At 40.1% G+C, this 27,814-nt stretch overlaps 1 protein-coding gene across 1 annotated transcript; it reads right to left on the bottom strand.

The window, feature by feature from the left end:
- Window positions 1-769: 769 nt before the first annotated feature.
- On the bottom strand, window positions 770-27,488 carry LOC128414004 (lipase member M-like). The gene is made up of 9 exons (XM_053388645.1): window positions 27,425-27,488; window positions 26,914-27,031; window positions 25,489-25,588; window positions 23,149-23,258; window positions 14,362-14,498; window positions 13,691-13,837; window positions 12,103-12,174; window positions 3,110-3,175; window positions 770-1,342 (listed from the first exon to the last, which is right to left on the bottom strand). The coding sequence occupies exons 1-9, from the start codon at window positions 27,431-27,433 to the stop codon at window positions 1,109-1,111; spliced, it is 993 nt and encodes a 330-aa protein (XP_053244620.1). The 5' UTR covers window positions 27,434-27,488; the 3' UTR covers window positions 770-1,108.
- Between the last annotated feature and the right edge of the window lie 326 nt (window positions 27,489-27,814).

Genomic DNA, 27,814 nt, shown 5'->3' with positions numbered 1-27,814 from the left:
ATAGGATTGAGCCCTGTGGGACCAAACATTGAAGGTTTCATGGGGCTGAAAAACATTCCACAGGCAACACCCTCTGGGAATGACCATCCAATTAGGACTGGAACCACTTCAAAGCGCTTCGGAAGGATATCATAGCTGATGGTATCAAAAGCTGCTGAGAGGTCGAAAAAAATTAACAGGGGCATGTTTGCCTTGTCTCTCTCTCAACAGAGGTCATCATACAGGGCGACCAAATGAATTTCAGTGCCAAAATTGGGCCTAACCCCTGATTGAAATGGACTGCGGTTATGTTGAAAGCCTTGGTAGAAATGTAAGAGTCAGCTGCACCCACTCCAGTCTTGAGGAAAGAACCCACAGTACTTGTTTATGCTCACAATTCCCCATTGAGCCATGGGCACATAGCCAAAATCCTGCCTCCTAGTGTAACCTCGAAATGGGACAGGGATGCCTGTATTTAATAAGAACATAATAAAAGCTTGCTGGATTAGGCCAGTGGCTGTCAGGAGCTTGCCTTCAACAGCTCACTGGCTAGCGATCTAGCGAAATCAGAGACCCGGAGAGCTTCTTTTAGTGTTGACCGCCTCTGCTCAAAGGTTAAGAACCTCTAATGTACAAAGATCTCCGTCAGATGAGAACAACAGGTAATATCTAAATTGTGCCTAAAAGATGAGGCGTTTGCAAAAAGAATTATGCTTTTGCAATGCATAATCAAGGAATTCTACTATCAGTTGTGTCACTGCAAACAGGTAGATTTAATTTGATGGTGAGAAACAAGTAATTAACAAATTGATCACATATACATATTGTACAGACCTATTGCAGCATCTACAGTCACATGGAATTGGGGTTGGCATATTTGTAACAGTTAAAATCCAGACAGAAAAGTTGTTGTGAATTTTTTTGGAAATTTGTGAAAGAATTTTTAAGGAGAATCACCAAAAATGACAAGTCCGACATGGGTTGCCATACATCTGGATTTTCCTTGACATTTTAGCAATTTCTGCCTGGACACTACTTCTGACTGCAGTATTCCGGATAGGTCCAGCAAATTCCAGCCATATGGCAACCCCAATGGAATATATGCAGTATATATGGCTTTTGTAACATTTTATTTGTACTTCAGCATCAGATGAAATATGTCAGGGTATAGTTTCTTTGAAGCATCCAGACCCCATAAAAAATCAGCATGCTGCCATTCCGGAATATACTTGTGGAAAACCAAATTAGAGATTCGAGGAAGCAACAGCTGAATGTCCTTTCTGTTTTCTATAATATCATGTCCACCATACCACACAGCACTTGGCACAACCATGTCTTCGATTTGATAGAATGGAGGAGTGGTCTGTGGATGAAAATATCAGAATGATTAAAATGAGTTTCTTTCTTTTTTTTATAGATATTTATTGAGATTTTACAAACAAAGAAAATTACAATATAAGAAAAGAAAAATAAAAAAGACAAAGAAAAAAATACAAAAATACAGAAAAAAATACAAAATATGTAAAAAATTTAAAAAATTAAAAACAAATCAAACTTTTCATTTCTTATATTTCAATTACTCGTTTCCTGACCTCCTCACACCTCCCTTTTTTGTATTCCAGTTCACATAGTTAATTCAGCAAATCCTTTCCCTCTTGATTAAAATGAGTTTCACCTACCAATCTTAGATTTTTACATTTTCTTGACCTCCCGATGGTTCAAATGCAGTAGAATCAAAATTATGGGGAAATGGTTCCTTGAGCATTAGTTTGACTTATGTGTGAAGGTTGACTGGCTTGAGTATAGGCTATACCAGAATTGTGGAATGTATCATTGAGGATCTATATCAGGATTGATGTGCATGTCCGCTAAAGTGGGCAATGGTTTAGCCTGGTACTTTTAGGCCCTGGATTTAATCGTCTTGCATGCAAGGTGTGAGCAGGGTTTTGAAAGCTGAACATATGACTTCAGCTTAAAAGCTCGCAGAATATTTCTTTCCCGCTGCAATTGCATGGCCTCCCAAATGCCACACGCACACACACACAGACGGTCAAGTTCAGTCAAAGGCAAGTATGGGGTTGCGGCACTCATCTTGCTTTCAGGTCGAGGGAGCTGGCGTTTGCCACAGACAGCTTTCTGGGTCATGTGGTCAGCATGACTAAATAGCTTCTGGTGCAACAGAACATCACAACAGGATCCAGAGCGCACAGAAACACCCATTTACCTTCCCGCCGCAGTGGTACCTATTTATCCACTTGCACTGGAGTGCTTTTGAACTGTTAGGTTGACAAGAGCTGGGACAGAGCAACGGGAGCTCACCCCATTACACGGATTCGAACCGCCAACCTTCTGATCAGCAAGGCCAAGAGGCTCAGTGGTTTAGACCACAGCGCCACCCACGTCTTACACATGTATATACACATATGGACACACACAAACACATACATTCTGAGCATGAGCAGCTTTCCTTTCAAAAAAAGCACTTGAAAAATAGAACCATCTAGACTAAAAGAAAGAATTGAGTTTGCTTCTGCTGATCTAGGGCTAAACATATTTACTTCCCATGCTGGCTGAGGTGCTGGAGTCAGGCTGGTTTGTCACTGCCATTGCTATCTGCTGCTCTTTAGGTGATCATTTGGCCTATGGAATCCGGGACCTCAGCCATGTGTCCAGGCATGGCTGCACAAGGACTGGTGGGAAGCATAAAGGATTTGCCAGGAGAGGGATGGGATCTAGGTTTACAATGTTGGTATCCATCTGTCTTGAGAGACAATGGAGTCCAACCACTGCATTAGCAGTGCCAAAGTGACCTCCCTGGGGTGCAGGCCTGGGCGGTGGGTATGGGGATCCTGGGCTGCCCAGACAACAAAATCATCCTCTCGTCCTCACTGATGTGGTCCAAAGGAAGCAGAGCAATGCATTTGACACCAGCTTGCCTGCAGAAGTTGCTGGAAGGAGGCATACAAGGCCCCACCCAACCATCACCGGATTTGTGCAGAGTTTACTCCTAAACCTTTTCTTTTCTTTTTGGGGTGACCCACTAAGTTCAATGAGAGTTAGTCCCAAATAAATATGCAACTTTAGCACATTGAAATCCATGACAAATCCCAATCACAACCCTTATAATTACCGTATTGTATATAGCTTTGTTCTTACTGCCATAGTCAAAATATTTCAGTTCTTTTGATTTAAAAACCTATAAAAGAAGGGGGAAAGAACTGAATTTAAAAAAAAAAATTTAAAAGATATTTATTAAAGTTTTCAATTTTTTATACAAACAAAAAACAAACAAAAAGATTAAAAAAACCATATAGTTCATAAAACATACTTTTCAATAACAAATTTCTCTGACCTCCTCATACCTCCCCTTCTTGTATTCCATTTCAGATTATTTGTTCAGCAAATCCTTAACTTAAAGCATTACAGCTTATAATATCACCTTATTTTCTATCCAAACCCTTTTTTTCATCCATGTTCCTTTATATCATTACAGCTAGAAACCACTCAGTTTCAATCCAACATCATTCAGCATTCCTTAATTTTACAATATTTCTGTAAATAGTCCTTAAATTTTTTCCAGTCTTCTTCTGCCGACTCTTCTCCCTGGTCACGGATTCTGCTCGTCATTTCTGCCAATCCCATACAGTCAATCAGTTTCATCTGCCATTCTTCCAGAGTGGGTAGATCTTGCGTCTTCCAATACTTTGCGATGAGTATTCTTGCTGCTGTTATAGCATACATGAAAAAAGTTCTGTCCTTCTTTGGCACCACTTGGCCAGCCATGCCCAAGAGAAAGGCCTCTGGTTTCTTCAAGAAGGTATATTTAAATACCTTTTTCAATTCATTATATATCATTTCCCAGAAAGCCTTAATCCTGGGGCACGTCCACCAAAGGTGAAAGAATGTACCTTCATTTTCCTTACATTTCCAACATTTATTGTCGGGCAAATGATAGATTTTTGCAAGCTTGACTGGGGTCATGTACCACCTGTATATCATTTTCATAATATTCTCTCTTAAGGCATTATATGCCGTAAATTTAATCCCGGTGGTCCACAACTGTTCCCAGTCAGCAAACATAATATTATGTCCAACGTCTTGTGCCCATTTAATCATTACAGATTTAACCGTTTCATCCTGAGTATTCCATTTCAACAGCAAGTTATACATTTTTGACAAAGTCTTAGTTTTGGATTCTAACAATTCTGTTTCCAATTTAGATTTTTCCACCTGGAAACCAACTTTCTTGTCTGAATTGTAAACTCCATTATCTGGTAATAATGAAGCCAATCTCGCACTTTATCTTTCAGTTTCTCAAAACTCTGCAATTTCAGTCTGTCCCCTTCTTGTTCCAAAATTTCCCAGTATTTTGGCCATTTGGCCTCCATGTTAAGTTTTCTCTGAGCCTTAGCCTCCACTGGTGACAACCACCTTGGAGTTTTATTTTCCAATAGATTCTTATATCTAGTCCAAACATTAAACAATGCTCTCCTGACAATATGGTTTTTGAAAGCTTTATGTGCTTTAACCTTGTCATACCACAAATATGCATGCCACCCAAATACATTGTTAAAACCTTCAAGATCCAAAATGTCTGTATTCTCAAGAAGCAGCCAGTCTTTCAACCAGCAGAATGCTGCTGACTCATAATAAAGTTGAAAGTCTGGCAGGGCAAATCCACCTCTTTCCTTTACATCAGTTAATTTTATTCTAGGCTTCTTGCCCTGCCAGACAAATTTAGAAATGTCTTTCTGCCACTTCTTGAAACAGTCCATTTTGTCCAAAATTTGCAATGTTTGAAACAAAAAACAACATTCTAGGCAATACATTCATCTTTATAGCTGCAATTCGACCCAACAAGGAAAGCTTCAAATTTGACCAAATTTCTAAATCTTTTTTCACTTCAGCCCAACATTTTTCATAATTATCTTTAAACAAATTCCCATTTTTAGCTGTCATATTAATCCCCAAGTATTTCACTTTCTTTCTTTCTTTTTTTTTAAGGATATTTATTGGAATTTTCAAAAAATAAAGAAAAAAACAAAACAGAAAAAACAGAAAAAAGAACAATTAAAAACTCATAAAGTTTACATTTCTTGCTTTCAATAACCAATTTCCTTGACTTCCCCACACCTCCCCTTCTTGTATTCCAGTTCCAATTTTTAGCTCAGCAAATTCTTGTCCCCACACTTTACCTTATTTTCTCTAATTCATTTTAATTAACCAATTTTAACTTATAAACCTCAATCTTTATACATCAACACTTATTCTTAAAAATCTTTTTCTAAGGTCGGCCCCAGTTCCCTTCCCCGAAATCCCCATTTTTATGTTAGTGGCAAAACCAAATTAATTAAAACAGAATATAGTTATACACCCTTTGGATTCCCAAAGCCCCACCACCCCCTTTCCCGGTTTCGAACCCCAACAAAAAGTCCATCAGTCCATCTGCAGTCAGCCTGGCGACCTCACGTCTGAGGCTCTCAACTCTCTCAATTCCTCTCTGCCGGTTTTTTTGATAGTCCTTTATTTTAAACTCCGAATCTCAAAGGAGCTCTGTCCCAATAAGGTCCATATTTCTTCCAGCTAGGCCTCCATATTTAAAAATGGAGCCAAGATCTTGTTTCTTACTTCTCTTAAGTCCAAGTGTCCCAAAAGCTCCAGTTTCCACTTTAGCCAGGTTTGTATTCCATATGTCTTCAGATCTCCATATAGGGAGATCTCTCCATTTTCCATTCTTCAATTCAAACCAAATTTCCATCATCCTGATCTTGTTTTCCTTTATATCCATCTTAACCGGCCTCTGGCTCTCCTCAACCATCTGTAGCATTATAGCTCCTCCTTCTTTTTCCTTCAAATCATCATGTTCCTCTTTCATCACATTCTCAGATTTCTCAAATTTCTTTTCTTGTTCGGCTGCAAAGATTTTTAGGTCAACTGCAAAACTTTCCTGTTCATCTGCAAGAACTTGAGTCAAGTCCCTCCCAGGCTCAGCAACTTTATTTACTGTTCCCTTCAGTATTGTAATGTTTATAGTCAAAACATCAGTCTGTTCCTGCAATTTTCCCAAGAGAGAAAAAGTCTTCTCCAGTTCAACCAGTATTTTTCCACTTACAGCCATTTTTGTAATGTCCTAAACCCCCTCTAGAGGGATTCTAGTTTCTTAATGTCTTCCAGTTCCAACCCAAAAGTCAAGTTAGCCTTTTCTTCTTTATTTTTAACAATTTGTTACCAAATTGTAACAAATATAACCAGCAAAGACAGCAGAAACAAAGTTCTCCTTTTTTCCCCCAACTTTGACAGCTAGTTTGACAGCTGTCAAAGTCTTTATGTCTCTCCCGCAGGCTCTCTCACCGATCACTCCCGGGTCTTGGGGGAGGGGTGAATTCCGTTCTCAATGTTAGCTCTTATCCTCCAGCACAATCACTTAAATTGCCCCAACGTAAAGTTAATTGCTTTTCTCCACAAAGATGAAAGGTATTCCCACAACCTTAGTAATAAAATCCTTGCTTTACGATGTTTACAAGGCGGGTAGGTGGACTTCCTCTTTACACCTTACCCGGTCGTGCCTAATTCCCAAAGAAAATTTCCCTTTTAAGTCCAATTTCCGTGTTACTCACGGGTTGTTGCTTTTAATCCAAATGTTCAGAGAAAGAAGTCAGCGCTCTCCGTCCATGGCATGCGGCTTCACTCAGCAGGGGAAGCAGTCGACTCACAGCACCACGCCACTCTCCGTCCCCCATTCCAGAGCCTTTAAAAAGGCTCTTTTGCGGGTCGGGGGGCGCAAATGGTGCCCGCCGAGTCACCAGGTCCACAGGCTTCAGCGCCTGTGGTTTCTGAGGGTCCCCGCATCGCCGCCGCGGCAGAACCCAACCCCTGCTGAGCCGATTCCCTCCGGAGCTCGGAGGGAATCTGCCATTAGGCGATGGCGCTAACCCGGAAGTACCCCCCAAGTATTTCACTTTCTTAACCACAGTCAGTCCTGTTTCATTCTGAAACTTCTCTCTTTCAATCGGTATTAAGTTTTTCTCAAGAACCTTAGTTTTTAACTTGTTCAATTTAAACCCTGCAACCTGACCAAATTCTTGAATTAATTCTAAAACTCTTTTGGTACTAGACTCTGGCTCCTGTAATGTCAAAACTAGATCATCTGCAAATGCTCTCAATTTGAACTGTTTAGCTCCGACCTGTATGCCTTTAACCATCCGGTCCTTTCTAATCATATTCAGCAAAACCTCCAGGACCGATATAAAGAGCAGAGGGGAAATTGGGCATCCCTGTCGTGTTCCTTTTTCTATCTTAAATTGTTCTGTAACCACATTATTTACAATTAATTTGGCCGTTTGTTCTGAATATATTGCACCTATACCATTCTCAAAACCATGGCCTACCCCCATACCCTGCAGGTTCTTTTTCATAAAACTCCAAGAAATATTGTCAAAGGCTTTCTCCGCGTCCACAAATATCAAAACTGCCTTAGTATTTATGTTCACTTCTAGCTTTTCCAAAATGTCAATTATATTCCTCAGGTTATCAGAAAGATGTCTACCCGGAAGAAAGCCCGCTTGGTCCTTATGAATCTCCTCAATCAGTACTTTTTTCAATCTCTTAGCCAAAATGTCAGCAAAAATTTTGTAATCCACATTTAATAAGGATATGGGACGGTAGTTCCTAAATTGAGTCTTTTCAGTCTCTGTTTTTGGTATTAGTGTAATATAGGCCTCTTTCCACGATTCCGGTGCCCTTTTCCCCTCCAAGATTTCATTACAGACTTCCTTCAAAGGTTGCAATAGCCACTCTTTCAAGAGTCTATAATAGCTGGAAGTCAACCCATCCGGTCCTGGAGACTTGCCTACTTGCATATTTTGAATGGCACCTTCTATCTCCTGGTCAGATATTTTACAGTTCAACATAAGTTTACTTTCTTGTGAAATTTTTTGTAATCCATTTATCTTCAAGAATCGATCTATGTCCATTTTGTTCTGTGGCCCTTGTGCATATAGTTGTTTAAAATACTTCTGGAAGCAGTTTCTAATCTCAATTGGGTTATGTATATCTTTTCCTTCCACTTCCAGATTTGTAATTGTATTTAATTTTTGTCTTTTTTTCAGTTGCCAAGCTAGTAATTTCCCACATTTGTTTGCTGATTCAAATGTCTTCTGTCTCATTTTTTTAATTTTCCATTCTATTTCCTGGTTCATCAATTCCATGTATTGTACCTGAAGTAACTTTATTTCTTTCAAGATCTCCTGTGACTTTGGCTTTACTCTCAGTTTTTTCTCTCCTTCTTTTATTTTCTCCAGAATTTTATCCTTTTTCTCATTTCGGCTTCTCTTCTTTATTGCATTCTGTTGAATCAGGAACCCTCTCATCACGGCTTTACTGGCATCCCAAATTACCCCATATTTATTTCAAAATAATCTCTCAAAGTTTTTTGGGCCTTTTTATATACTTCTTCATCTCTAAATAGAGTGTCATTCATCCTCCATCTAAAGGAGCCGGGTGTCATTTGCTTCATCTCCATCTTTACTGCATTATGGTCTGAGCAAGTTTTAGGGCAGATTTCCACTTTTTTTATCTTTGGTGCCATTCCTCTAGTAATCCAAATTTGGTCAATTCTAGTCCAGGTCATTTTAGCTTCAGAGAAGAAAGTTCCCTCTCTCCCTAGGGGGTTCTTAGTTCTCCAGATGTCAATCAGGTCCATATTGTCAGTCAATTCAAAAAAAGTCTTTGGTAGTCTACCATCTTTGGTGATTACCTGTCTTTGTGCCTTGTCCATATTTGTAGAAACAACTCCATTCATATCTCCCATTAAGATTATATTATAGTCCATGTAGTCCAGAAGAACTTCATGCAACTTCTTAAAAAATTCAGATTTCCCCTCGTTCGGTGCATACACCCCTACAATCAGAAATTTCTCTCCTTGAAGTTGAATTTCAATAGCCAAATATCTTCCTTGTTCATCCTTAAAAATTTGTTTCGGTGAAAGTTTCTCCTTTGCATATATCACAACTCCTCTTTTTTTGACCTTATCAGATGAAATAAATTCTTGTCCCAATCTCTTATTAATAAGCATCTTCCTGTGTAGCCTCATTACATGTGTTTCCTGTAGACAGATCAAATCCAATTGTTCTTTTCTTAATATGTGAAAAACGCTTTTTCTCTTTCGAGGGGAATTCAGTCCATTACAATTCCAACTTAGAAGTTGCAGAGCCATAGTGAGTTACTTACTCCTCCCACCAACTGCACCAAGTTGTTCTTCTTCTGTCGGTGGTGTATCTTTCCCCGGTTCAGGAAGTCCAAATGATAAGTTTGCTATGTCTCCAATTCCTTCTGATGCAGTTGGCTCCTCTCCAGCTTCCACCCCCTTCTGTAGATCCTCCTCGTGGTCGTTCAAAAATTTGTCTTTATCATCCACTGTCCTTATTCTTATTTTCCTTCCTTTAAATTTGAAAGATAGGCCTTGGGGGAATTCCCATCTAAAGAGAATTCTATTTCTTTTCAATAGGCCCACCAGATCTCTGTAGTGGGCCCTAACATCCAGTATAAGTTTAGGTATGTCCCTGAAAATCTCCACAGAAGAATCTTCAATTTCCAGGGTTCTTTGATACTGTAGATTCAAAATTTTATCTCTTCCTTCTTTTGTTCTTAAAGTGATCAGACAGTCCCTTGCTCTGTTCTTTCTTTGTCTTCTGCCAATCCTAAATGCACTCACTATCTTGAATTCTTCCTTCCCCAGGTCTTTTTGCCAGAAGTCTGTAAATTCCTTTGTAAGATAGTCCACCAAATTGTCCTTCTCCTTTTCCGGTACTGCCCTGAGTCTTAAGTTCCTCTCTTTCCCTTGCAATTCGATCATAGACAAGGTCAAGTCATGGTCCTCAAGTTTCTTGTATACCGGTGGTATCTTCTCCTGGACAGCAGTTGCAATCTCCTTCGCTTCCTCAGCTAATTTCCGAGTCGAGGCCGATTCCTCCAATAACTTATCAATAGACTGTGTATTAGAGTTCACCTTCTTTCCCAGTTCAATTATACTTGTAGTGTTCAAATCAATTTTTGCTGAGGCCTCAGCTACTTGTTTATTTGTCTCTGCAACCTGTTTGGCTAGATTTTCCAGAGATGCATTAATTTTACTAAGTGCCTGAGCCAATGGATCTTGTGATGACATAGCCTTTGGCTTTAGTTGTGAAGCCGCAGCTCCTACTGAACTTACTGCTCCGGATGTTGAGGCCCTTCTCTGCTGAGCAATATCTATTTTGTATTGTTTACCAGACCTGAGCGTCTTTTCTTCCGTCTGTTCTATCTTGCCCTTCTCATCTGCCATAGCACTCCCATAAACAGTCCAAGGTCAGTCTCACGCCTAGTCACTTTGTTTTGGAAAGGAATTTTCCAGGCTCAGTTGTTTAGTAGCTTGGTGCTTGCTACAACATAATCTCCTCTAGGGGGACACACTTCCAATTTCAGTTGCAACAAATAAAGTCCTAGTAGCTCCCCTTTGTTCTCTAGATATACACAATTTCAATCAAAAGTTACTTTTAAGTCCAAATCCGTTCTGAAAGCAGTTGTATCCTTTCACAGAGTATCAATATTCTTTGCCCTTAGCACTTTGACAGCTGTCAAACGCAGTCCGTTCCCAGATTTTAGAGGCAGCAGATAAAACTTTACTTCTCACTGTCTTTGCAGGAAATTAATGCTCCAAACTCACCCCTCCACCCCTGCTAAGAGGAGGGGGATACTTCTTTTTTGGTGGTGGATTTAAGGTCTTTAAAAAAGCGTCTTTCAAAGTTACTGCTTTACAATCTCTTTGCTTTGCTCTATCTACAAGCCGGGAGAAGCAGACTTCCTGTTTATACTTCTCCCGTTTCGGTACCAAATTTATATCGTTTTTTAAAATTTTGGCTTCTTGCTCCTACTCACAGGTAGTTGCTTTCAGTTCCAATTGTCCAGAAAGGAATCGGCGCTCTCCGACAATGGCTTGCGGCTTCACCCCGCGAAGAGGGTAGACGACTCTCAGCTCCGCGCCGCTCACCCCCGCTCCGTTCAGAAGCCTTTAAAAAGGCTCCTTTGCAGTCGGGGGGTGCAAATGGAGCCCACCGAGTCTCCAAGCTCACAGGCTTCACCGCCTGTGATTTCTTCGGGTCTCCGCTTTGCCGCAGCGGCCAGACCCAAGCTTCGCGGAGCCGGTTCCCTCCGGAGCTCAGAGGGAACCCGCCATTAATCGTTGGCGCCGACTGGAAGTCTGAATTTTCAAATTTTTAATGCTGACATATTTATAAAGTACACATAGATTAAAAATTGGCAATATGAATTGACAGAACCCTATCCCCAATCCCTACACAATAATAATAATAGTAAATAATAATAATAATAATAATAATAATAATAATAATAATAATAATGTGATGTAATATGGTATGGTAAAGGTAAAAAAGGTAAAGGACCCCTCGACGGTTAAGTCCAGTCAAAGGTGACTATGGAGTTGTAGGGCTCATCTTGCTTTCAGGCCGGGTCATGTGGCCATCATGACTAAACTGCTACTGGAGCATAGAGGACCGTGACGAGTGCCAGAGCGCACGAAAACGCCGTCTACCTTCCTGCTGCTATTTATCTACTTGCACTGGCAAATATGGTATAATATGATTATAGTCAACAAAGATCTTGCTATAAATTTCAAGCAATCAAAATATTTTAACTATTTTGTCGTGAATTTCTTTGTACAAATAATGAGCACAACCAGTCAAGGCAGTCTGATTAATTTAGATGTGGTTTTGTAAGAATATATTATTGTTTTATCTTGAAACAACCTTTTCATATTTATCTGTTTTTAATAATACTATCTGTTTTTCCAATATTTTGCACACTTTGCAAATTACTAAGTATATATATCATATATCACAAGTAACTGGACAACTACACCAGCAATAACTCAGAGCAACAAAGCTCCTGTGAGTGGCAGCTTGTTAGTTACTATTTACTGCTATATTGTTTTTGATTTTATGTAACTTTCCTGTCACCTTCTGAAAATTAAAAAAAGAAAACCCCTAAATATTCACACACATTAAGCATTCATTTGTGTGCTCAAATGAACTCTGAATTTTGAAATAAGGAAAAATATGCATTGAACCCCACCTGGGCCAAATGGATCATGTTTTTTACAGAAGCAAAATCGGGAACAATTCCAATATATACATCAGCTCGACTCTGGATTGGAGAGAAACAATAAGAATGTAAATATCTTTTAAAAGCATCTCTGAATATTCTGAGGAAGGAAATGGATGAATTGCACTAGCAAAAACATCACCAGCATCAGAGCAATACAACATGCATATATATTGAGAAAGGTAAAGCGTTATTACATAGGAAAACATCCTTCTCAGGTAAGATGTGGTTGTGAGTTTCGTGCCAATTTGCATTTTTTATTTTTATACAATTTTAAGCATCTGTGACAAATAAATATGGGACACCTTTGCCCAGTATCTGCTTGACAGTGCCTAAAAGGATCCCCCCCATCATTTTTATTTGCATTTTTAATACAAAGGCAGAAAAGAAAAACCCACATCTCCTCCCCTTCACATCCCAGTTGTACAACTTTCATATCAATCTCAACATACAACTAAATATCTGGTGACTTCCCTTCCACCTTTTTCCTGATTTCCTAATTTTCTATTAAATCCCGTATTCCCCATTTTTAATCTTAGGATGTCTACCTCTGTTAAATTGTATTAACTTCTATTCTGCTGGATTTACTCAAGACCTGCTTGATTATTTACTTTTTATACTGGTTCTTAAAATATTCAATAAACACTTTCCAATCCTCCTTATATTCTATATCATCTTTTTCTCTTATCCTGTTCATCACTGCTGCCAATTCAGCGTATTCAAGCATTTTAAACTGCCACTCTTCCTTGGTGAGTACCATACTCATTCTCCACTTTTGTGTCAATAAGATCCATATAATTCAAACAGACTTTCCTCTAGATAGATATATGATCGATTTCTGTTCATTTGGAGCATGGTTGTTTGTATGAGGGCAGAAATGGCATTGGGCAAGGTCAACATAGTATAGGGGGTGCCCCATAAGTGGTCTGAGGGAAGAATTAGCCACAGCCACCTGCAAGCTCAGTGTTAGGTATCAGTCCCGTAGGAATCTGTACCATAGTTGCCCAGTGAGGCCTTGTTTGTTTGGCTTTCACCCCAGAAAAGTTAAACACATGGAACAGGTTTGGGGTGGTTCAAACCCAGCAGACCCATTCCATCAATATGGGGCTCATGGAATGATGAACTGATACTGGGACCCAAGGCCTTTCCAACCCTTACCCTTTCTGCTGCTGTCAATAAAAAATTGGCTTGATTTTATCCCATCATCATTGTATAGTCTTGCTATTTTACTGAACTCAAAACAACAAAAACCAGAGAAAGCAACAAAAACCATATAGTTTATACATTCTGTAATATACCAGGGTCTCTTCCACAAAGATTCTTCTAATTTTCTCTCAATTCTAGCTGCAACATGTACAGACTTGGTCACTCAATTGCACATTTAGGACTCCAATGCTATACATGCATAATTTGAATCATGTACTATTGAACTCAATAGTCATGCTTTGGATTGCATGGTTAATTTATCTTTATCTATTAGAATAAAATATATTGCTGTTGGGTGGACTGGAGTATGGTGTTTTGTCAATATATTTAGCAAAATAAAGAGTCATCATACCACGTTTAAGTTATTTGGATTGCATCCACTGGTTAGGAAAATAGTTTGAATACAAATCTCATCTATTACGGGATAACTGCACAGCTTGGCATTCAGTCTTTTCTGTTTGTTACTAAAACCAACAAATTCTTTCTTCCCCCATATCAGCTGTAAAATAAACACACAGAGAGATCTTGGTAAGTCTCTTTAGGATTAATTTCCTAAGGAAGTACCAGGTATTCAAGCAAGACCCAAGGCATTGACTCAACTTAAAGGTTTTATTGAGGCTTCCGCAACAGACTGGGGAAAACATGGAAATGGGTCTGATTTATACACATTTCAGTGTCCCCCGCCCCTTGGCAATACCAGGTATCACCCAAGGCAGTGATTCAACTTAAAGGTTTTATTGGGGAAAACATGGAAATGGGTCTGATTTATATACACTTCACACACACACACCCCGCAATAGCCGCCTAGTGCATGATTGGCTGCTTTGTGCCAGGCAGCGAATCACAATGCAGACCTCAAAAGTCTGGCCTGCATGGTGATGCGGACTCAAGCTCTGAGAAGGAGACACCAAGGAACGTACATAAAATTTTTCATGGCCACCCCCCTCCCAAAGCTTGAGGAATGAAGTGCCCATATCACTGAGCTGATTATACACACAAGAAAAACCTATGAGAAATACCGACTCTGATAAATCCATCAGGAAGATTGAAAAATAGCGCCGCAGGTCCACTGGTGTCCACAAATGTGTAGGTAGGAGCCAAAGCCATGAAGAGCTTGACTTTCTGAGCAACCTGTGGCCTGAGTGAAAAGCCAATTAAACCTGCCAAAGAGAAAGAATTCCAGAATTCAGCAGCTATTCCAGATATACCAGAGCCAATATGCACACTCTGAGTCTTTTGGTCCCTCGTACTGGGGAATTGCCTTATCATAATAAAAGAGTACATTCATATGATCAGGGCCTCAGTACAGGTGACTGAAGTTAGGGCTGAGAAAGACTACTGTCGGATACTCAGGAAAGCTGCTGCCAGTCAGTGTTGACAATGCTGAACTACATGAACCAATGGTCTGACTTGGTACTACAGATCTCTGTAGTCCTATATACTTATCTGGAACCAGCTGGCAAAAAGTCTCAAAGCCGATTAAAAAAAAAAGTGCTCTTAAATCCCTTGCTTGTTGTTGCTTCAATCTGATTAGATTTCAACTATATGTGTATTTTGAATTTTTGATAGTAAGAAGGCTTTTAAAAAGGGACATGGGCAGTAAATAAATTCCATTCATTTCACATTACTTACCAAGTGTCCCACCCTGAGACTGACCGATAAAATACAACCCTTCTTGCTTTGTTTTCTGCAGGATAAAAGTTATTGTTGCTGGAATATCATATATCGCAATTTCATGGAAGCTGTAAGACATTACACGAACAAAATGCAGGTGATATTTTTTCCACTTACTCTCATGTTGCATTAAGAGGTCACACTATTAGAAATGTGCATGGACTCATGCCCCAAATAATGAGGTGAACTAGGGTGATTTGAGCTGTGATCTCCCATTCCTAAATAGGATTATGCCTTTAAAAACATGTTAACAGAGTCCCCGACCTGCACCACTTAGTGATTATTGTAATCAAATTTTATGTACATTGTAAAAATAAGTAAGTGATTCCCAGTGTCTCTGTTGCCTATTGCTCAATATCCCAAAAACCAAAGCACTGCACCAACAAGCACAAAACAACCACTCTGCAGTGCCACAAATCCAACTTAATGGTGTAAAATTGGAAAATGTCAATCACTTTTCCTACCTGGGCAGTTGTCTTTCAGAAGTGCTGAGACTAATGCTCTAATCCAGCATCACATAAGCTCTGTGAGTGCAGCTATCTCTCAACTGAAGCACAGAGTGTTTGATGACAAGGGCATTCACAGGGAAACCAAAATGCTTTTTATAAAGCTATTATACTACCAATTTTACTGTACATATGTAAAACATGGACTGTTTATAAACACCATCTCCAACTTTTTGAAAGATTCCATTAACAGTGTCTCCAAAAAATATTGCGTGGACAGCCGGAGTCCCCAGACCTAGGAGCCTAGGGAGCTTCAGGGTTATCCAGTGTGGGGGGGGATGGGCCGGCTCTGGAGAACATATGTTCAAGCAGAGATAGCCGCCCCCGTTACGCCGCCGCTGCAGGGGAGAGCAATGACGACCTTTCGGCATACGGTCAAAGCCTCCCTTCAGAAACCCCTTTAAATGGGAACCCTGGTATCGCCACCACAAAGAGGAAGATGGACTAAAGAGTTCCGCCCAAGGCCTGATATTGCCAAAGTTGTGACGTTTTGCTATGGGAAAGGCGAAACCTGCCAATGCAGGAAAATTCCTTTCTGGCCTTTTAACAGCGACCTTAACGTAGCAGCACCCGCATACCTGTGAAGAAAAGTTAACCTGCAAAACCTATGAAGAAAAGTTAACCTGCAAAAGAAGACATTAACTGAGGGTGGGTAGGGTGGGAGAAGCTCTGGAACCAAGTGAGGATTCCCAGGTAAGATCCTCCCTCTATTGTGTGGGCAGGTAATTCCTCCCCTACCTGGCCTGGTCTCCTTGGCAACGCTTTCCCCAGCTGGGATTGGACAACTGACTGAGGTAGGCGGAGACCTCCAGGTATCCCACCTGAGGGAAGGCAAAGCCAAGCCTATGCTGATGGGGCCGCTCCAGATCTAGGGCTGCGCGCGTCCACGCAAAGGGCGCCCCCTGTTTTAAGCGGGGAGCGGTCATTCCACATCAGGTGGGAAAACAGGCAAATTAATGTCAGTGTACTGGAAGAAGCAAAGATCACCAGTGTTAAAGCAATGATTCTTCAACATCAGCTTTGTTGGACTGGTCATCTTGTTCAGATGCCTGATTATCATCTTCCAAAGCAACTACTCTCTTCCAAACTTAAGAATGGAAAGCGAAATACTGGTGGACAACAAAAGAGGTTTAAAAATGATCTCAAGGCAAATCTTAAAAAATGTAGTATAACCACCGATAACTGGGAAACTCTGGCCTGTGAGTGCTCCAGTTGCAGAAAAGCCTTTACGAAAGGTATCATGGACTTCAAAGAAGCACGAACTCATGGCAAAAAGGAGAAACCAGCTAAGAGGAAGGCACATTCAGCAAACCCTCACTGTGATCAACTCCCACCCAGAAACTCACTGTAAGGACCTCACCTGAAGCTGAGACTCCAATAATTTGGCCACCTCATGAGAAGAGAAGACTCCCTGGAAAAGACCCTGATGTTGGGAAAGATTGAGGGCACAAGGAGAAGGGGACGACAGAGGACGAGATGGCTGGACAGTGTTCTCGAAGCTACCAACATGAGTTTGACCAAACTGCGGGAGGCAGCGGAAGACAAGAGTGCCTGGCGTGCTCTGGTCCATGGGGTCATGAAGAATCGGACATGACTAAATGACTAAACAACAAAAAATCCAAACTAGATGCTCCCAGAGAATAGACAACAGAAACTAGGCTTTGCCTGACCAGATAGAGGCACAGCTGGGCCACCTGGTGAAAGGCATTCTGTAGCACCATGGCCACCTGAACCTCAAGCAACTGCAAAGGATTCAGAAGTACCGCCATGCTGTGTGCCCACTTCTTCAGAATGGTTATAACCCCATCAGGAGCAGTCTAGGAAACCACCCACTCCCAGTGCCTCCTTGGTTTAATTAAACACATTGTTGTCCACCCACCCAGCTCCCCTTTGACATCTTTGTATTGTTTCAGGTGGGCCCAGCCCCAGGCAATCTAGGGCTTTATCTACACATTCCCAGAAAATCCCAGATTGGCTTGATTCAGTTCAGGACCTAAGATTTGTCCAGAGAGAATGCACAGACCTAGTTATGATCTCAGAGCCCCAAAAATTCAGTCTTCATGAATATACAGAAAGTCATGCATTTTGACATGTTGATGTTGGCTCTAAAAATAATAAGAAAGGGAACCACAATCCACCATGTCCCATCTTTGGGAAGTCTTTCTAGGAGTGAAGCACTTCTGACACAACACTAGGGGGAAAAAGATACTTCAGAGACAGTAATCATTGCAATTGTCTCAACTATCCAAGCTACAAGTTCTCCCTTTATACCTGAAATTCCAAAATGCTTCTTGGTCAATTGACAGGGTCTTGTGTCTTCTAGACCAGCTAGTCCCTCTAGTATTTATTATCCAAACATCATAGCCAGCATCTGCTAGAGCAAATCCCAGGCTATTGTTGGGAGGATTTACAATCCAGGTCCTACCTTCACTCAAAATACCATGTACCAGTAAAACAACTGGCCTAGGACCTGGGGGGAAACAAGATAAAGGGCATTAGAAAATATTGTAGTCAATCTAACTTTGAGGTAATTTCTGTTCACTTCATCAACGTAGTGCAATTAAATCACCATTTATGCACACACAATAGTTCGGTTCATGTTTGGTTAAGAGTTCAATTCACATTATCCTTGGCATTTTTTCTTAGCTTTCAGAAGGTTAGAAGCTTAACTATAAAAATATAGTTAAGAAGACTAAGATCACATCAAAACACACAGAGTGGGATGTGACTTATTGTCTTCAACAATTCCAAACCCAGAAACTATGGTAATTCTGAGATTTTATATGCACACATTTGTTTTCTCTGGGCTGTGTGGAATCCTGCCAGTACTTTTCCTTAAAAAAACACAAAACCCTATAAAGCCCAGTTACATTCCAAAATTACCTGTCTTCCCAGAACTCTGCATTCCATAAGGAATTCTGTTTGCTTGCAAGTAGTAGCCATCCTCTGTCAGGATTTCATGCTCTTCACTGGGGTATCCCCAATATTGAATTATTTCATTCTGCAAGAACAAAGAAATTCTCAACAAATTGAGACCTTTATTCTAAATCTAGAGTTGCTACAGGAGATTTTAGTTACTATGGTGCTGAGGAGAGGAGAAAAAAGTCCTGAATCCTGCCCCCCCCCCCCCCCGCTGGCTGTAATTAACAAAAGCAACCAGGAGGAGCTATCGGCAGACAATGTATTAAGCATTAAACAGAACATGTCATTTGGCCTTTGGGCTAGCTAAATCCATCCATTATAATCCATCAAGCCCTCTTTAGGGTATCTCAGGCAGGCCTGGAAATCCTTCTGTGAAAAGCAAATGCTTTGGAATATCACTTAAAAGAAATATGTACAAATCATAATAACCTGTTGTTTTCAAATGCATCTGAACAAGCAACTCACAATAGTCATAAATTCTTGGGGATTCAAGTGTCGTTTCCTTAGGAATTCTTCTGACTCTGTTGTCTGTTGGAATAAGAAGACCACTGCCCAAAACAGCCACATCGCTGACCTGTGTAAAACAATATCTGTTGTTTCAAACTCCTTAGCAAAGATGGGAAATCTGTTTTAGAATGATTCTAGATGTGCTGAGGGCAGTGAGTGCTATTTTAGTTCTGATGGTGGTGTGCAGGGAAGAAATAATGGATTATTATCTCTCTTCTGAAAATATTAGTCACTGAGATGGATGCTTTGTGGGGAACCACTGAAAAAAGATCTGCCTCACGAGGAAAAGTCAGGGCTATCTCTGAAATAAGGGTAAGCATGCTGGATTCTGAGGGAAGCAGCTTCCTGGTCACTGAAAAAATAATATCCATTTTTGCTAGACATGGCATTCTTGAGGTGATTTGGACAGATAATGGCCTCAGTTTGCACCTCATGCATAAGAACTTTCCCATAGTATGTGAGTTTCTTCACATCACTTCAAGGCCCAAATAGCTTCAATTAAGTGGCTTCATGTAAGATGGAGCACAAAAAAGTGCAAGATTAAGGTAGTGGCTGTGGTAAATTATAGGGCATCTCCCACTGAACATGAAGAATCTCTTGCTGAGCTATTGCTTTGTGCAAGGATTACTTGAACATGGTTGCCCAACTTACTGGACGCTGAAGGAACAACTACACTTCCAGAAAGACTCCATGAAGTATAAATAAAATTTGAAAGAATCCTGTGTAAAATTTTAATAATTTCAGGAATATTGTTTTTGTGTATGAACTTGTAAAATAATAATATTTTATATTTATATTTATATTTATATTTATATTTATATTTATATTTATATTTATTTATTTAGAGCTGGGCTGCAAGGAACAAGGACTGAAAAGTTGTGGCCAGAGCAGAATGAGAAACTGTAAATTCTGGATCATGTTGACAGTATTTTTAAAAGCAAAATTAAACATTTGTTATTAGCTTGCAACTGTTTCCAGCTTTCTTCACTAATACGAGGAACAGCACTTATGCAACCCACCGCACAGCGAACCCCCCTCCACAAACCTGAGCTCACTCAGAGCCCCCCTCATGAACAAACTGTCCAACATTGAAACATACACACATACCTCTCAACACCGAGCTCCTTTCCCACACCCGCTGCCCCACAATGAAACCAAGCTAGAATTTCAAAACATAAGACATTCTTGTTGGTTATACCTGTTTTTAAATTAGTTTAAAAAATTCTTTAGATGTTTTTAACAGTTTTAAATGTTTTAAACATTTTTTTAAATCATATTTTCCTTATGGAGGAAGGGCAGGCTACAAATGCCATTCAGAAAGTAATGTATAAATAATTCTGTACACATTTATGCAGTTTGTGATTCCCCCACAGCTAAATCAGTTCTGTGCCAGCAGCCTTAATTTCTACTGGGCTGTAGGCTGTACTTTATGATAGCAATGTCTAACTTTGTTAAATGCAACCTATTAAAATGTAAGACCAAGGTATGTCACCAGAAAATAAATGAAAAAGATATGGGGAAGAAAAGATTTTTGCTTACCTGTTCCTGTTCATCAATAGCAACCACATCTCTAATACACACTGAAGAAGACTTAGTTTGTAATAAACTGAAGAGAATAAGATCACTTTTATCAGCTACTGTATAATGATGCAAAACGTGTCTTTCTGGGTGCATTGTTAATTATGGAACAGAAGCAAGCAAGATGGTTATGATAAAATTATCATGACGTACCCATCATATGCCTAGTGGCAAGGCAAGTCTGTAAAAAACATTTAAATGTAGATTACACTTCCTTGCATTTTTTTAAAAAAATATAACCTTCCTGGAGATTTAAATCCACCTGGTATATAAATTGTATTTCTACATTTTTATTTTATTTTTTCATCCTCTGTGCATCGTCATCATCATTATTTTGTATCCATGTAAGTTGTACACAGATTAACCCATGGAAATGAACAGGGCTAAGTTATTCATGTCTACTCTGAGTACAACTAACATGGATTCAGTCTATAAATAATAACTTCTTGTTGTTGCTGGTGCTGCTGCTATTTTTTGTGCTCCAAGAGCGATTGAGTGACATGCCGGCACCAAATGAGCTACGTTTCATTCCAGCTCAGACCTCCAATGTGTGTGTTTGTGTGTGTGCAGCTGCAGTTCAATTATTATTTTATTGACTGCATTTACTTGGGAAGTGGGGGTGGGGGTCGGGGAGGACGGTCAGAGCAGAGAGGAGGACAGCGGCAAGCTGGAGCACCTGCTATCTCACTCCTAATCTTCATCACCCATTATTTCCCAGCTCCTTTCTTCTTCTGGTGTGTGTTCAGTTTCAAATCACCATGGTCCTGGTTCCTTACTCTCTTCCTATTCTCCCTCTCTGTAAACCACTTGGAGGGGCTCATCTAGTTCAGATGGATGTAAAAATTGTGACATTTGTTTGAATATTAGACATAGATTTTGATTTTGTTCTAACTGTCCCAATGTGCTGGTCCCGGGGGGAAGTAAGATTAGATTGTCAATAGCTCCTACTGAATGTTGGTTGCCAAGGTAACCAGAGTTACACTGTGATAGGTCGAATGTTTTGCAGCACCCCAGGGAAATTGATACCAGTGGGGAGTTCAGTTTCTGTTAATTGGTTCTCATGGGAAACTTACAGATTCTGGCTTCGCACAATTAACTCAAGGCAGTGTCAATTTACTCTTGGCAGAAAGCCCAGGTCTGCTTGACCTAGAAACTACTTACTCTGATTGGTTAACGACCAGCACTCAGCTCTGTTATCTAGGGATTGCTAGCACAGTGTGATGTTAGGGGTGTGTTAGGAGTTAGGAGTAGGAGTGCTGTGTATGGTTAAGAGAGAGAGAGAGAGAGAAAGGATTTATTTTGCTTTGTTTTGTATGCAGAAACTCTGCTGGTTTTATTTTTCCTTTTAATAAATCCTGTAAATAGTTATTCTGAGTCTAGTTGACTAGTCATTTTCACCTCAACTAGCTTCTTCGCTGTGCAGGAAAACTCTGCTACGTTTGGGCTAAAGCCATTAGAGCTATGCCTGACACTTCAAAGTTCCATGATATCTTTACATACTATGACCTGTAACCTTTCTTGTATGTAGAAGGATGTTTTCAAGTTTTATGACTTTTGTGTGCTGTGTTTGAAACTGCTATATAAGTTTTGTTCTAATGTGCCTTGTGGCAGTCTTTCCTAACCAGCACTTCTGCTGAACAACTATTTAGCAAAGGTGTCCTATTGCAATAGCTTTAATAAACTGGGTTCCTGCTGGATCTGTTGGGTTTGCGGTTATTCTTTTGTTCCATGTTTTTATTTAAAAACATAACAAACCTGGGTAACAAACAAATGGTGTAGAAGTCAATTCTTACCACAGGATGAATAATGACCTTGTTTACACAGTCATTCACAATATGATTTTGCCTTTTTAACCAAGCAGTATTTACTGGTGTTTTATTGATATTGCTAATTCTCCTTTAGGCATGATTATACTGATTTAATTATGTTTTGTATATTGTATGCCACCTTGATGTACTTTTATGAATACTTTTATAACTATTTCAACAATTAAATGATATTGCCCAGCAATGAACCAACTAGTTACACGAAGTCACCTTCTTATTTAGTTTGTTAATTCCTTGCATCATTTTGATTATGGTATATGAAAACATTGTGGGCGATTTTAAAGAACAAGACTGGGTGATAACAATCATTTCCAGTTGTTCAAGAGGTTTGGGTTTGATTTTTTTAGATAAATGCAGCATGAAGGAAGTAAGAGTTCTGCAGCTGCTGCTGCTCCTGAAACATCCTAAGGACTATATCCTTTATACTTTTTAATGTTATAATATAGACAGTCTTATTCCTTGGTTTCTGAATCTCGGTCAGAGAAGGTCTGCAACTTGTGCTAATTGTTGCTGGACTACATTTCCTGTGATCCCTGACCATTGGCCATGCTGATTGGGGCTGATGTCCAACAGTCAGAGTTGGGCCACAGGCTGCTCACCCCTGGAATATAGCCTGTGGCCCACTTGGAAGTATCCTGGGCTCTGAATGATAACACCAAAGTTGCAGGTTTCTTTTCTGAACTAGTCTTCCCAATAGTCATGAGACTTAACCACATCCCCAGTAGTCCCTGATAATGCTGATAATGCAGGAAGGCGAGAAAATAAAAGCCATTTCATTCTCTTTCTTCTTAACTTACCCAACGTACCTCCCTGGGAATGGCCAATATAATACAAGTTTTTTTGCTTAGTTTTCTGCAGAATAAAGTTTATGGTTGCTGGAATATCATAAATTGCCATTTCATGAAAGCTGAAAGACAAACACAGAATATAGGTGAAATGTTGCTTGTCTGCAATTGCATACAATTATGGACACTAGTGTATAAATTCAAAAGATACAATACATCAGGTGTCAGGTATGATAACCTGTCATCTGGAGGATGACATAGTAAGTTTATTGTCCCATGGAAAGAGTAAGGAAACAGAAAGTAGATACATATTTATTATTTCTTTAAATATTTATATCACCCTTAAACTAGCCCAATAGGTTGTCAGATATGTACATTGTCCACATGTTAAAGGATAATTTTAAAGAATTGTATTAAATTATATGAAATCACACAACTGTGTTAATTTTAAAATCATAATTCAGAAGTCCTTTTCTACAGTCTAAGAGGTGGACATCCTGGAATGTCTGGGCAAAAAGGTGTGTCTTCACAATATGTCTGGAGGAACTAACAAGTCAGTACAAGAGTGGGCCATCTATCAAGTAATCTAAATACCAAATTGTTCAGGGCCTTATATATTAGTAGTATTAGCCTAATATATTCTGACACTGGAGGTGAACCACAAAATTGGACCACTTCCCTCCAGGGAGGAAGCAGTGAGTGAAGATCTACACCCGGGACAAGGTGGCAATAAATGCCCTCATTATGACCAAGTAGAGAATGAAGATCTACATCAGGAACGATACACGGAATCACACTGATGATGCTTTACATATGGAAGAGGGAAGGGCATTCCACAGTGCAGGGGCAAGAACAGGAAATTCCTGTTTTGGAGTCAGTTCTCTGTGATATTCTGTAGAGTGTGCTGCCATAATCAAAATTTCCCCAGATGGTCTACTCTGAGTGGCTTCCAGCAAAAATATAAAAACATAATAAAACATCAATCATTAAAAACTTCCCAATACAGTGCTTCCTTCAGAGGTCTTCTAAATTTTATTAAAGCTTTTTCATGATAAAATAGATGAAACTGATCTAGATAAAAACAAAACCAGTCCTCTCTCAAAGGTAGCTCTTGACCCTTGTCTCACGCAGAAAGTAGTGGACCCTCAGGTCTTACCTGGGAGCCTTTCTTTCTTCTCCCAGGTAATTCGCAGGGAAACCAAAATGCTTGTTTATAAATTATTGTGTTACCAATTATTGTATTACCAACTTTACTGTACATTTGTGAAATATGGACTATTTATAAACACCATCTCCAGCTCTTCAAAAGATTCCATCAACGGTGTCTCTGAAAAATTGTACACATCACTTAGGAAGACAGGTGAACTAATGTCAGTATTCTGGAAGAAGCAAAGATCACCAGGGTGGAAGCAATGATTCTTCAACATCAACTTTGTTGGACTGGTCATCTTGTTCAGATGCCTGATTATCATCTTGCAAAGCAACTACTCTCGTCCAAACTTAAGAATGGAAAGTGAAATACTGGTGGACAACAAAAGAGGTTTAAAAATGATCTCAAGGCAAATCTAAAAAAATGTAGTATAACCACTGATAGCTGGGAAACACTGGCCTGTGAGTGTTGCAGAAACACTCAATTGCAGAAAAGCCTTTATCAAAGGTCTCATGGACTTTGAAAAAGCACGAACTCATGGCAAAAAGGAGAAACAAACTAAGAGGAAGCCACTGTGATCAACTCCCACCCAGAAACCTATGTCCCCACTGTGGAAGGACATGTGGATCCAGAATTATGTTCAAACCATCTTGTCCCAGTGAGCAACCTGGCTGCCAAATTCTGCAGCAGCTGAAGCTTCCAAACCATCTTCAGAGGCAGCCCTATGTATTATGCGTTGAAGTAATCCAACCTATAGGTTCCCAGAGCATAGACAACAGAAGCTAGGCTATGCCTGTCCAGATTGAGGCACAGCTGGGGCACCTGGTGAAAAGCACTCTGTAGCACCATGGCCACCTGACTCTTAAGCAAGGGGTCAAAAGTACCCTAAGCTATGTACCCACTTCCTTCAGAATGGTATAATCACATCAAGGGCAGTCTAGGAAACCACTTTATTGACATCTCAGAGCCCAAGAAATTCAGTCTGCATGTAAAATTCAGTCATAAAATTTGTCATGTTGATGTTGGCTAAGAAAAGGAACCACAATCCACCATTGGCCATCTTTGGGAAGTCTTTCCAGGACTGAAGGACCCTAACACAACACAAGGAAAAAAGATATGTTGGTAGCAGTTGTACTTCAGAGACAGTAGTCATTATAATTGTCTCAACTATCCAAGCTACAAGTTGTCTCTTTATACTGTACCTGAAATTCCAAAATTCTTCTTGGTCAATTGACAGAGTCTTGTGTCTTCTAGACCAGCTGGTACCTCTATTATTTATTAGCCAAACATCATAGCCAGCATCTGCTAGAGCAAATCCTAGGCTATTGTTGGGAGGATTTACAATCCAGGTCCTACCTTCACTCAAAACACCATGTACCAGTAAAACAACTGGCCTAGGACCTGGGGAAAAACAAGATAAAGGGCATTAGATAATATTGTAGACAATCTACCTTTTAGATAATTTCTGTTCACTTCATCAATATTGTGCGTTGTGATGATCTCCTCTAGTCCAGAATAGATACAATTATGTATATGACAGAGATAATTGCTTCTAACTAGGTGATGTGCCATGGCTGTCCCACCTTTGGGCACTATTTAATAATAGTTTGGCTGGCCCTATTGATATGCAGAATGAGGCAGTTGCTTCAGGTAGCAGAGGATTTTGAGTGGGAAGTTGGAAGAGCTTCATAATTACCATGTTACATGCCCTGTTGTTCCCAACCCTTATAAGGTAAAGGGTAAAGGGACCCCTGACCATTAGGTCCAGTCGTGGCCAACTCTGGGGTTGTGGCACTCATCTCGCTTTATTGGCTGAGGGAGCTGGCATACAGCTTCCGGGTCATGTGACCAGCATGACTAAGCCGCTTCTGGTGAACCAGAGCAGCGCACGGAAACACCGTTTACCTTCCCGACGGAACGGTACCTATTTATCTACTTGCACTTTGAGGTGATTTTGAACTGCTAGGTTGGCAGGAGCAGGGACCGAGCAACAGGAACTCACCCCGTCACGGAGATTCAAACCGCCGACCTTCTGTTTGGCAAGTCCTAGGCTCTGTGGTTTAACCCACAGCGCCACCCGTGTCCCACTTCCCAACCCTTATATCCTAATATAAATGAATGATGTTGTCCCTTGGCTCATCTGAATGGCTTCTGTACATGGAATGGATTGGAGAGGGCTGTTGGCCTTCACATCAAACAGCAAAATGTCTAGAGCAGGGCCTGGCTCCACGGCATAAATTAAACATTTAGTCCATGCCACCACATTGTGATTGGCTCAGAAAGCAACTTCTTCCAGCTCACATTTGCCCAATTGCAAAATGAAGTAGTTCAGTTCATGTTTGGTTCAGAGTTCAATTCAAATTATCCTTGGCATCTTTTCTTAGCTTTCGGAAGGTTACAAGCTGCTGTGCTGACATTTAAAATGTAGGTAAGAAGACTAAGATCACATCAAAACACACACAGTGGGATGTGACTTATTGTCTTCAACCACCCTGAACCCAGAAACTATGGTAATTCTGAGCATTTATATGTACACATTTGTTTTCTCTGGGCTGTGTGGAATCCTGCCAGTACTTTTCCTTTAAAAAAACAAAACCCTATAAAGCCCAGTTACATTCCAAAATTACCTGTCTTCCCAGAACTCTGCATTCCATAAGGAATTCTGTTTGCTTGCAAGTAGTAGCCATCCTCTGTCAGGATTTCATGCTCTTCACTGGGGTATCCCCAATATTGAATTATTTCATTCTGCAAGAACAAAGAAATTCTCAACAAATTGAGACCTTTATTCTAAATCTAGATGTGCTACATGGGATTTTAGTAACAATGGTGCTGAGGAGAAGAGAAAAAAATCCTGGATCCTGCCTTCTTCCCCTTCTGGCTGTAATGAACAAAAGCAACCAGAAGGAGCTAGCAATACACCATGTATTAAGCATTAAGCAGAACATGTCATTTGGCCTTGGGGCCAGCTAAATCCGTCCATTATAATCCATCAAGCCTCTTTGGGGTAACTAAGGCAGGCCTGGAAATCCTTCTGTGAAAAGCAAATGTTTTGGAATATCAGTTAAAAGAAATTTGTACAAATTATTTTGTCCTAGCAATAGCCTGTTGTTTCCAAATGCATCCGAACAAGCAACTCACAATAGTCATAAATTCTTGGGGATTCAAGTGCCGTTTCCTTAGGAATTCTTCTGACTCTGTTGTCTGTTGGAATAAGAAGACCACTGCCCAAAACAGCCACATCGCTGACCTCTGTAAAACAATATCTGTTGTTTCAAACGCCTTAGCAAAGATGGGAAGTGCCCTGGGCAGGGAGCGCAATTTTAGTTCGGGGGGTGATGCTGTGCAGGGAAGAAATAATGTATCTCTTCTGAAAATATTAGTCACTGAGATGGATAGTTTATGGGGAAATACTGAAAAAAGATCTGTCCCATGAGGAAAAGTCACGACTATCTTGGAAATAAGGCTAAGCAGGCTCAATTCTAACCCACAATTAAACCATACACTGGTGGGAAAGAATAAGCAAGTACG

This window comes from Podarcis raffonei, chromosome 5 (assembly GCF_027172205.1).
Source record: "Podarcis raffonei isolate rPodRaf1 chromosome 5, rPodRaf1.pri, whole genome shotgun sequence".
NCBI lineage: Eukaryota > Metazoa > Chordata > Lepidosauria > Squamata > Lacertidae > Podarcis > Podarcis raffonei.
Note: the sequence above shows the minus strand (reverse complement) of the source record. Positions and strands in the feature narration are given on the sequence as shown.

Bases quoted from the DNA above. Each gene is read 5' to 3' on its own strand.
- LOC128414004 (XM_053388645.1), bottom strand. The intron at 13,838-14,361 runs GTCGGTATTTCT...TTTATTTTACAG, and splicing joins TTCCTGATGGATTTATCAGA to CTGATATGGGGGAAGAAAGA. The intron at 1,343-3,109 runs GTAATTATAAGG...TTTCATCCACAG, and splicing joins ACAAAGCTATATACAATACG to ACCACTCCTCCATTCTATCA.